This window comes from Ranitomeya imitator, chromosome 3 (genome assembly GCF_032444005.1).
Source record: "Ranitomeya imitator isolate aRanImi1 chromosome 3, aRanImi1.pri, whole genome shotgun sequence".
Lineage (NCBI taxonomy): Eukaryota > Metazoa > Chordata > Amphibia > Anura > Dendrobatidae > Ranitomeya > Ranitomeya imitator.
Genome location: NC_091284.1, coordinates 468581424 through 468593738, shown reverse-complemented (window position 1 = coordinate 468593738; position 12315 = coordinate 468581424). Strand labels below are relative to the sequence as shown.

Below are 12315 nucleotides of genomic sequence, written 5' to 3'. Positions count from 1 at the left end.
CGAGAGGAGCGAAGGAAACCACTTCCATTGCCGTCACCAATTTTCCTCAGAACACTCCTAGCAAATCGAATGGAATGAGGGGATGAGTGAACAAGTGTGCGAGCTCCCTGTTGAAAGGGCCACGGCCTTGTCTCAAGGGAGAATCACCAAACTTCTGGAAGATTCAAGGATCATCCTCAAAAAGGATATATGCTGGGCTGGAAATTAGGAAAAAACTTGTCTAAGTTTAGCTGCCAGCCCAGGAGAGAGAGGGTATCGCAAAAGATATAGACGACTCAGCGCCGGACTGAAGGAGCAGCTAGAAAGTCGACCAGATAGGGCAGGATGACCAAGCCTCTAGGGTGCAAGAGGAACATGACAGCCCCATAACCCTTGCGAACACTCTGGATGCGGTAGCAAGGCCGAAGGACAAGGTCGTGATTTGAAAATGCGGTTTGCGAAAGGGAAAGCGAAGAAATTTTGATTTGCTATCTGACAGTCGGTTGTATTTTTAATTGATGATCCATTGGGTAGGGATACTGGTAGGTATACCAAAGGAGATTCTACCCGGTTAATGTGCCAAGTGGCAGAATGCGCAGCTGCATGCAGAAGGAGGATAAACCGTCTCTTACTATCGCCGCTCTCTTTTGACTGTGCGGAGTTAAAATGATGAACCCTCGATCCACCATCTTCTTAACAGGGAAGTGGAGAGGGATCGTCCGCCTTCTTGCATCATCTGCTAAATAGTGGAGATGCAGAGGGGGTGTTCGGACGCCAAAAAAGGAGCCTCTGTACATCCACAGAGTTAAGGTCCCTGGGTGGACAGGGCTGGTTGTCTGGCGTTAGGCCTGGCTGTAAAAGAGGATACATGGAGGCGACACTCCATGTGCTAGTCTATTGCTGGTGTGGGGAGATCAGACCAGGCATGGCATCTCACGTCTTAGGTGGGAATACGTGGAGGTAACACCCCGCGTGTTTGCAAATTGGCTGATACCGCGCTTGCAGAGGTTTCTGTCCAGTGGATCGCTTATCTAGATGCTCCCTGTCCGGGTGAATGGCAGATGCTCTGCGAGGGAGTTTAGTTTCCTCATGAGGGACACTGCGTCATCTAGAGTAGAACCGAAGTCCTCATCAATCTACAGAGATTGGTTAATGATATAAATAGGCGAATCCATCCTTTTCTGAAGTTCTGGTGAGTCCAGAACCAAGGCAATATCCGATCCATATTCAGAGACTTGTTCTCAGCAAATCATTGGTGAGGGATCAGGAAATGAAACTTCCGTTTTCTAGACGCCTGTACGTTTCTAGAATATTTGAGGCCCCTGCTAGCCTGAAGGAAAGAGACCATCTATATTGGTCCTGCGAGCACTCCGAGCCACAGAGGGTTCACGGAGGGATTCAATCTCTTGGCAGCAACGAAACCCACTCAGGGGACTAGGTAATCTGGGATAAGGTGGGATTGGCGGCGGAGGGCTCCCGAGCTCATTTAGTGTGACCGGCATCGGACTGGTCATATGCCCTGAAGACCAGGGAATGCTGGTCATGTGCCCTTAAAACCAGGGAATGCTGGTCATGTGCCCTTAAGACCAGGGAATGCTGGTCATGTGCACTAAAGACCAGGGAATACTGGTCATGTGCCTTTAACCCCTTAAGCCCCAAGGGTGGTTTGCACGTTAATGACCGGGCCAATTTTTACAATTCTGACCACTGTCTCTTTATGAGGTTATAACTCTGGAACGCTTCAACGGATCCTGATGATTCTGACATTGTTTTCTCGTGACATATTGTATTTCATGATAGTGGTAAAATTTCTGTGATAAGACTTGCGTTAATTTGAGAAAAAAATGGAAATTTGGCGAAAATGTCGCAATTTTCCAACTTTGAATTTTTATGCCCTTAAATCACAGAGATATGTCACACAAAATACTTAATAAGTAACATTTCCCACATGTCTACTTTACATCAGCACAATTTTGGAAAAAAAAATTTTTGTTAGGGAGTTATAAGGGTTAAAAGTTGACCAGCAATTTCTCATTTTTACAACACCATTTTTTTTAGGGACCACATCTCATTTCAAGTCATTTTGATAGAAAATAACCAAGTGTGACACCATTCTAAAAACTGCACCCCTCAAGGTGCTCAAAACCACATTCAAGAAGTTGATTAACCCTTCAGGTGTTTCACAGGAATTTTTGGAATGTTTAAATAAAAATGAAACAGGAAAGAAATATATCTTGGTACCGTGTTAGGCTACTTTCACACTGGCGTTTTTTTGCCAGACGTCGCAATGCATCGTTTATGGCAAAAAACGCATCCTGCAAAGTTGTTTGCATGATGCGTTTTTCCCCCATAGATTAACATTGGCGACGCATTGCGACGCTTTGCCACACGTCGCAACCGTCGTGCGACGGTTGCGCCGTGTTGTGGCGGACCGCCGGGAGCAAAAAACGTTAAATGTAACGTTTTCCCCCTCCCTGCGCGATGCTTCCCTATGCCGCCGGAACACTGCGATCATGTTTGATCATGTCTGTGACCGCTCCTGGCACATAGTGCCGGATGTCAGCTGCGATAGTCAGCTGACACCCGGCCGTGATCGGCCATGCTCCCCCCCGTGAGCGCGGCTGATCGCGCTGGATGTACTATCCTGTCACTGGGAATTAAGTCCCAGGTCACCTTGACGGGATAGTACGTCCAATGGGATTAAGACCAAGAAATACTGGTCATGTGCCTTTAAGACCAGGAATACTGGTCATGTGCCTTTAAGACCAGGGAATACTGGTCATGCGCCTTTAAGACCGCGTAATGCTGGTCATGTGCCTATAAGACCAGGAATACTGCTCATGTGCCTTTAAGACCGGGGAATACTGGTCATGCGCCTTTAAGACCAGGGATACAGGTCATGTGCCTTTAAGACCAGGAATACTGGTCATGTGCCTTTAAGACTAGGGAATACGGGTCATGTTAAGTACAGGGGGAAGATGCAGGGGAAGAGCGCAGTACTTCCTTACCCGGTTGCAGAGTCGTTGTGCCCCTTTAATGTAAAACCATCGCCTGTGTGTGTGTGTGTGTGTGTGTGTGTGTGTGTGTGTGTGTGTGTGTGTGTGTGCCGGCAGGGTGGACCAAGATGGCCACCGGGAGTTGCAGAAGTGGTAAAGTCTCGCAGAGAGCGAGAAGCGCCAATTCGGGGGCAGGGCCACAGACGTGATGTGGGTGGAGCCTCGTGACTTCCATGAATAGGCCGAAGCTGGGGCCTAAATTTCTGCAGCCGGCGTGAGCAATACCAGCGTTACCTCAGGGAGGTGGGCCACAGGGAAGCTGAGGCTGCCTGTCAGCATGTGAATATCCCACTGCAGAGGCCCATCGCTGACGGGATCCACTCACCATCGGTGCACGTCCTGGCATGGAGCCGCCGCGGATGACTGGGTTTCAGCACCGAGGAAAGCGCGCGCACTCTACTGTTCTGCTGCAGGTCGGGTATTGCAGCGTGGACGGTGCAGGGATAGAGAGATAAACCTCAATCCACCATCCCTTTGTTAGGGAGGTGGAGAGGAACCGTCCGCTTCCTTGTGCTATCCACTTTCACAGTGGTGGGACAGTGGGGGCTGCTCGGACGCCATAGAGAGGGGCCTCTGTACATCCACGGAGTTCAAGCACTTGGGTGGACAGGGCCAGTTGTCCGGCATTAGGCCTGGCCCCAGGAGAGGGTATATGGAGGCGACACTCCATGTGGTCGTCTTCTGCTGGTGTAGGGAGATCGGGACCCGAAGGAACCGTCGCCCCTGAAGTGAGCTCAGGCATGGCTTCCCACATCGCAGGAGAGGGTACGGGGAGGTATACTCGCCGTGCTCACCTGTTGATGGTTCGGGGGAGATCGGAACCTTGAAAGGATCCGTCGCTCCCTTCACTCCGTTAATTGAAAAATAAAAATTTACAGAAAAGAAAAAAGTAAAATAAAAACATTGGGGTCTGAACCAGACCCAAGTGCCTCCTACAGACACTAAACAAGAACTGGTTAGCTGAGAGCCAGCAGGAGGGTGTATACAGCAGGGGAGGAGATCACTTTCTTTGTATCACTTAGTGTCAGCCTCCTAGTGGCAGCAGCTACACCCACGGTCTGTGGCTGCCAATGAGGCGAAGGAGAAATGAAGCATCCTGCAATGGCAATTGAAATCCGCTCTGTGTGCGATGTGTGGAAATATTAGGAAGCAAGAACATGTAATTCTTGGGGTAAACCCCTGTTGGGCGCACGGGAGAGCTCGGAAGGGAAGGAGCACTGTTTTACTTTTTCAACGCAGAATTGGCTGGAATTGAGATGGGACGCCATGTCGCGTTTGGAGAGCCCCTGATGATTGCAAGCCTAAATTTGGGATGGGAGATTCACGTTGCCTCCCCACGACTGATGCATGGTCACTTGAGTATCTACTATATCATTGTCTACGGGTCACTTCCGTCTTTCTGTCTGTCTTGTCTGTCACGGATATTCATTGGTCGCGGCCTCTGTCTGTCATGGAAATCCAAGTCGCTGATTGGTCGTGGCAAAACGCCCACGACCATTGCCACGACCAATCAGTGACGGCCATAGTCTGGCAGCGAAATGGCCGCTGCTTTACTGCCCTGCAGTCAGCGCTGAGCGCTCACACAGGGTTAATGCCAGCGTTAATGGACCGCGGTGTAACGCACTCCGTTAACGCAGCTATTAACCCTGTGTGACCAACTTTTTACTATTGATGCTGCGTATGCAGCATCAATAGTAAAAAAAAAATCTAATGTTACAAATAATAATAATAAAAAAAAAAGTTATTCTCACCTTCCGACATCACCCGCTGTCCTCGGCAGTGCAAGCGGCAGGTTCCGGTCATGTGACCGCGACGTCATCACAGGTCCTGCGCTCATACCATCCCTGGGACCGGAAGCTGACGCGTGCATTGCACACAGGCGCCAGGACTTCAAGGGGCCTTCGGAAGGTGAGTATATGTTTATTTTTTATTTTAAGTCTTTTTTAACCACGCATATAGTGCCCACATTGCTTATACTGCGTGGGCTGTGTTACATACTGCGTGGGCTCTGTTATATACTACATTTCAGTACAGCAAAACCAAGGAAAGGAGCTGGAGCACACGTTTGTATGAGTGCAATGTGTAGGACAGGTATACCATATAAGATTGGTGGGGGTCTAGCACTCAGAATTCCTCACTGGTCAGTCGTTATTAGTTTGGCTGACTGTCGGATGGAAACCGTGTACACAGCCGTAATCGCATACATCAGTGTTTCTCAACTCCAGTCCTCAAGACCCCACAACGGGTCATGTTTTCAGGATTTTCTTAGTATTGCATAGGCGATGGAATTAATGCTTGAGCAGGTGATGAAATTATCACTTGTGCAATACTAAGGAAATCCTGAAAACATGACCCATTGGTGGGTCTTGAGGACTGGAGTTGAGAAACACTGGCATACATTGTTGGTTGGCTGCTGCAAAGAACCGCAGATCAGATCAGCTCCTATTCTCTTCAATATGAACAGAGACACAGTACAGGGCAGCCGCCGCCACACCATGAACGGTGCTTCCGTGTTTTAGCTCCGTTCCCCGTTTACATCCAGCCATTGTGGCAGGTGATAATAGCCGATCAGTGGGGGAGATGTACCCCCAATCAATCTTATATTGATGAATTACACTAAGAATAAGTCATAAACGTAGAGGCCAACCCTTTTAACCACCTGATTATTAACGGTTCTTTAAAGGGATGTTAAAACCTCAGGCTTCTACGGTTGAGATGGATGTCACAGTGTCCTGGGGTCAGCCACATGAGATAAGGCAAGTAACAGAATTGTAAGTCCATAGAAATAAACTGATGTTAACAATAAACTGATATTAACATAACTGTGCAGCGTAGAAAGGTTTCCTTTATTACCTGCTCAGCTGCTCCTGCTTCCCGTTTTAGAATGGCCTCTGCAGCTTTGTTATTTTTGAATGTCATGGCACATGCGAAGGGCGTCATACCCTGTCTGTCCCTCACATTCAGCCAGATTTCGGGGTGTGAGATCATTAACTGGATAATTACACGGTGCTGGTTGCTGATTGCAACATGTATTGGAGTTCTTCCTTCTGCATCCTGTAATACAAATACAGGACTTAGTATTTCTCACAAATCAAAATACATTCATTGCTATAGCAAACATATTTGACTTAATGGCCAGAGCACTGCATATCTCTTCAGTGCAATCTGCACCGACTCACTTTTGCACAATAACAGCTGATAATAAATCACCATACCTGTGCATTCACATTGGCACCAAACTCTAAAAGGCACTGAACTACTTCTTCTAATCCCCAACTTGCTGCCAAGTGTAGAGGTGTCTGTCCATCTCTGGCCTCCTCTTCCCCTTCTCCGTTTGGCCCTGGTTTTCTAGGACTGTTCACGTCACAGCCACTGAAAGAGAACACAAAATGCAATGCCAGTTTACTGGTATTCTTCCTGCTTTCAGAAACTAAAGTATGACTATGTAAATGTAATTCCTGAAAAAGAATTTGTCAGCACAAAATGACTGTTCAAACCAAGCACAGGTGTTCGGTGAACCCTTGGCACGCTGCAGCAATTCACTGCACCTACCGTAATTGTTTTCCATTCCTTTTGTAGCTCCTGCAAAGCCAAAGAAGTAGGGGAAAGCTGGAAAACAAGTCTGTGGGAAGGGGCACTGAACTGTTTGGCCCCACAAAAGGGGTCAGCGAGCACCAGTGTTTGTTTTGAAGAGTCATCTTGTAATGACAGACTTTGTTCTAAGAATATAATTTCCACTTTTCACAATTAGTGTAAGAATAATACAGGTAGTAAAGAATCCATGGAGCCAACCTGCGTACAAGGAAGCAAGCAACCTGCTCTTTGTTCTCATCAATGGCTCTGTGCAGAAGAGTCTGTAGACAGCCACTTGGGCCTGGTCCCCAAAACGTTGCGTCACACCCATGTCTTACCTAGGACGGGAAAAGATTTAAAATGACCCACGACAGAAAAAACATTTCACAGGTTAATCAAACCAAACAATTTTGTGGAACAAATTTATCTCACCAATGTGGATGCAATGTCCTCCAGTTCGTTTTCCAGAGCAATCCACAGGGGAGGGTTCCCTTGTTCATCGGTAACAGACATGTCGGCCCCTCGCGTGCAAATAGCATCAACCACTAACGGGAGCTGATTTTTAATGGCTAACTGAAGTGCAGTCTCCCCATCTTGGGTCCTAAAAGAGATCATAGCCATCATCTTTGGAGCAGTCATGGTTTTCTTCTTTGTATGTATAAAAAGATACATTGACATTTCTGTATCTGGGTCATTCCATGTCAAGTAAACCAATGATTTTTACCTCTATATTTTTAATTCTTTTGAAATTTTGTTATTTGGTAATAGTGTGTCAGAGAATGCAAAATGTGAAGAAGAAAAAATTCTAGATATTTATTTTTTTATTTTTTATTGATTTTCAAAGTTCAGAAAAAGTGTGAATTTCGGTGTTGCCTGCCTTTACATTTCTCTTCATAACTCAGGCTAGAAAAGAGATAGAGAAACAAAATAAACACCATTCTACTCAGAACTGTACAGGCTTTCACCAGATACGTCACAAGAGTATCTTTGATAATATTTTACCCATGCGAATGCAAGCGCAAAACTTTAAAACGCATTTCCGAAAAAAACGTTTAATTTAAAAATTTCAAAAACTGCACATGTGCCTGCTATGCTCCTATCCACATCTGTACCAAAATACAAGCTGGGATCGTGATGGGATCATATTTAAAAAAATAAAACTATTACAGTGTCAATTCAAAAATCTCGCATTCAGATCCGTTCAGCCTGTGGTCTAACAGCGTGGGGTCTAGATTTACCAAATAATCCAGGATTGCTAGATATTACTGTATTATTTTATTATATTACAGCTTAGAAGCAGGAGAGGACAGAGGAGAAGCTTTGTTAGGGCGGAGAATGACCAGGAGTAGATGGTGACTGCAGAGCAGATGACCGGCCGGCAGCTCGGCCTCCAGAGGCCATATTCACTCCAAATCTTATCACCCAGGAATCTCCTCAAATGGAGGAGAAAAATATTCTTAACATCCAGTTCATGTATTGTACAAACCAGGACTACGAGGAGGAGGAGGAGGAGAGTTTGTTATAACATCAGTTACAGGAAGCAGAACCCATCACAGGGACTCGGCAATACCGGACTGTCATCTCATGTAGTGGAAATAAAGAGAGTGACGACCATGACGTGGTAGAAGGCGGCACTAGATCGGCAATGGATGACACAACTGGCTATGTGACCTGTGAATATGATCGGCGCTGGCGGCTACTGGACTCTCCAAAGATTGTGAAAATGAAGACGTAGAAGTGACTTTTCTGCACTTTCTGGTCCAGCGCCGTCCTTTGTGTATCCAAGAAAATCAGACATTGTAAAAGTGAACAAAAATCAGATATAACTCAGGTGGAGCCGAGCACCATGACCGGCCGCACATACGCTGACACAGAAGGAAATGGCCATTGCTAGTAATCGCTTATGGACAAGATGACATTTCACCCACTAGAAGGGACACATTGATGATAACAGGCCAGTGTAAAAACCTACTATTAATTGTTTGATTAGTTCATATTTTATAGAACGAGGATTTAACTACAGGACTATTCCTCTTAAACACTTCAGAAATGACATGTTTAGTGCTATAGTAGAAAAAAATTGTTCCATGTATAAATAGGTGGTAGAAATATTGGTTCTTTTAATCTTGTTTTTAACATATAATTAGGATCAGACTGTATTTAGAAAACCACACTTGAGGATGTGATCACCTTTTATCTTTTGGCTTGTTCAAAGAATTCAGGTTGAAAATGCTGAGCAAGTTGTGTTATGATGATTAAGATGTATTTATTCTGGCACTTCGGTATTTGTTTTTTGTGTTTCGTTATTGTTACATATAAATGTTGAATTCAATAAGTTGTAATTTGAAAAGAAAAAAGGAAGAAACTCGCACAAACATAAAATCAGATGATTCAAGGCTTAAAAAAAATACAAATTTGATAGATCCCAAGTTGAATCCCTGTACAAATATAAACAAGGACACGAGTAACACACATGCATGTTTTCACAATTTTAAAACATACGTTTTTTTCAGAATTGCGCATCAAAATTTTTAATTTGATTTCTCCAAAACAAAATATAAAGAAATATAGTCTTGTGACATATCAAATGAAAGCTGGTACCGTTCTGAGAAAAATGATGCCTCTCCCACCTCTATATCTTAATTCTAGCCCGAGATATGATAAAAAATGTAAAGCCATACCAGGCCAAAATCCGTGCTTTTTCAAAACTTTAAAAATCTGTAAAAAATTAACTGATGAAAAAAAAAATTCTAAACTTTTAATTTGTAATTAACTAAAGTCATACTTCATAAACACAAAAAATAAAAAAAATCTAAAGACATAAGGTAAAAAAAATATTCATATTTGGATCACTTGATATGGAATGACCCATCTCTGTGCACTCATTTTAATGGCTCCAAACAGGCAACAGATTAAGCAAAGATCACAAAGGATATCAACGAAAGTGTAATGCGGATGTAACAATAATAAATAATAATAATCTTTATTTTTAGATAGCGCTAACATATTCCGCAGCGCTTTACAGTTTTTTGCACACATTATTATCGCTGTCCCCAATGGGGCTCACAATCTAAATTCCCTAACAGTATGTCTTTGGAATGTGGGAGGAAACCGGAGTGCCCGGAAGAAACCCACGCAGAACATACAAACTCTTTGCAGATGTTGTCCTTGGTGGGGTTTGAACCCAGGACTCCAGCGCTGCAAGGCTGCAGTGCTATCCACTGAGCCACCGTGCTGCCCAATGATGTCATAAATATAGGGTCATCGGTGCAACGTGTAGTCTGGTAAGAGAGATCACAGGCGCATCACGCCTATCTAATGCAGCGTTGTCACTATCGCTAACTGTACACTATAAGAATTTCATTACCATAGTATGTAACCATACCTGATATTAATATCGGCTTGGTGTTCCAGGAGGAAAAGAGCACTTTTACTGTCTTGTCTTCGTATTGCCATGTGCAGCAGGGTCTGTCCATCTGACATTGTGTCATTGATTGAGGCGCCGGACCCAAGCAATTGTGCAGCAATGACGTGCATACCTAAAGGAAGCGCCAGGGTTGTCAGTGCAGGACAGTGGTAGTCATTCACACACAAAGCTATCAGGTCATATTCCTAGTACATATGCAATAGCATCTAATACAAAGACCCCACAAACTGCTGGTATCAAGCAAAAGAAAGGGATAGCCTTGTAGTAGTAGAGTAACTGCATTTAAACAGGTGGTGGGACGTTTTTCTACTGCATGCATGGTTAATGTTCTTAGTATAAAAAACATCTCACCTGTCCATAATGCCAACGCCAATACAGTTTGTTCTCTTGAGTCCTTCAGGCTGAAGTCAGGAATGATTTGAAGATTATTTGTTGCATGCAGAGCATTTGCTTTAAGGAAAATAGAATAAACATATCGCTATATAATAAACACTTTCATGGAAAAAGACGGAAATCAATGATTTAGTAGTGTGGCAAAATGTGCAATGCACTTGTAATGATCATCACAAGGTGGCGCTCTCACCTTTCTGTTCTAATATGACGGTCACTACATCTGGATGATTATAAGCTATTGCCATGTGCAGTGGCGTCTGTAAATATGTGCTGGACGATGGGCTGGTTGGTGGAGATCCTTTAGGAGCAGGGATGGCTTCTTGAGTCTGTAAATTTGGATTGGCTCCTTGCTGTAAAAGCTCTGTAGTAAGGTTGGGAAGTCCATGTCGGCAAGCAGTGTGCAATGGTGTCTCCCCCTAGGATGAGAACAACATAATCAGGAATTAAGGCCTTGTTCACGTTTGCTTTGTTGGCATTTCTGTCAGATTTGAAGACAAGAATAACTGCACTATTCTTATGAGAATAATGGAAACCACAATAGAAACCCAGAAGACAATATGATAAAGATCAATGAGGATCTGATGGATCTGTCACAGCATTGTGGCTTCCATTATAAATAGGAACCATTAGGCAGATGTGACCACAGTCCTCACAGAGGAATTTCATAAAGCATTAAAGAGAGATGGTAACCTTGAACACACGTAAAGGGGTTGTCCGGTCCAAACTGATAAGTCTGCAATCACTCTGTGACTGAAGATTATTATTATACCCCCCAGCATTGCACTATGCGCAGCGAGGATGAGCCGGAGACTAGAGGGTATGTATGAGTTTGAGTTATATATACTCCCGGCCAGTGGGCGATGTCTTGCTTCCATACACATGTATGGAGCGAGGCCGCGCCCTCTAGTTGGCTATGCCCACTGGACAGCCGCGTCACTAGCCAGGGCGCAGCCTTGTTCTATACAAGAGTATGGAAGCGAGATGTCGCCCGCTGGCCAGGAGTATGTATAACACATACATACTCATATAATCCGGTCCAGGCTCAGAAACCGACGAATCCCGCAGCAAACAGTGTGTGCACTGGGGGATTCATAAGTCTGCAGGCACACAGAGTGACTGTAGACTTCTCAGTTTGGACCAGACAACCCCTTTAACAACATGGAAAACCATAGCATTAACAAGTGTGTCCAAACTTTTAATCATATTTCAGGAATTAAATCAAGTTCATAGGAATAGTCTACACTAAAACACCTCAAACAGTTGCCTTGATTTGCCATTTAGAACACAAGACTTACCCATTTATTTTTATGATTGACTTTTGCCCCATGGGTTGCCAAGAAGAGCGCAGCAGCCTCGTTCCCTGCTCCAGCAGCTCTTTGTAACAAGCAGTTACCTAGGAGGAACATACAGGATACGAGTATATTATATGTAGGATCAAGTTTATGTAAACAGCAGTATGTTTACATTACGGTAAGACTTTCTAGCCTGCTATGCGAGTCAACACAGGTTTGTATACTAGCTCTAGTCAACAAATATTTTCCTGTAATGAAACATATTTTCACGGACACTGGCATTGGCATGTTAAAGGGGGTATTCCATATTCCTTAGTAGCGGCTCCTATTCTGGCAGACTAACATACTATCCTCAGAGGCACTAAAGCACTCCACTATTAGCTCAAGATATAGCATTGGTGTTTCTTCACCACATAAAACATTTTGGTCTACATTAGGTCTACTGCACTACAGATATTGTACATTCATTACATGTCCAGCCAACCAGCTCTCTTGCTTTGCACTAATGAGGAGTAAAACACCAGAAACACGTCTGCAAATGGAGCTTTCGGTTTAGCTTCCTATCCCAAGTCATGGGGCAAGGCTCTTTAAATAC

The 12315-nt window shown here is 44.4% G+C and overlaps 1 protein-coding gene across 1 annotated transcript in view; it reads right to left on the bottom strand.

Moving 5' to 3' along the window:
- LOC138670270 (rabankyrin-5) overlaps positions 1-12315 on the bottom strand; it is an 86140-nt gene that overhangs the window by 12519 nt on the left and 61306 nt on the right. Inside the window, exons 11-18 of the mRNA XM_069757464.1 lie at positions 11724-11821; positions 10619-10844; positions 10387-10485; positions 9994-10147; positions 7041-7209; positions 6828-6946; positions 6251-6407; positions 5889-6089 (exon numbers count right to left, since the gene is read on the bottom strand). Of these exons, the coding sequence (XP_069613565.1) occupies positions 5889-6089; positions 6251-6407; positions 6828-6946; positions 7041-7209; positions 9994-10147; positions 10387-10485; positions 10619-10844; positions 11724-11821 (1223 nt within the window). The remainder of the gene's footprint in view (positions 1-5888; positions 6090-6250; positions 6408-6827; positions 6947-7040; positions 7210-9993; positions 10148-10386; positions 10486-10618; positions 10845-11723; positions 11822-12315) is intronic.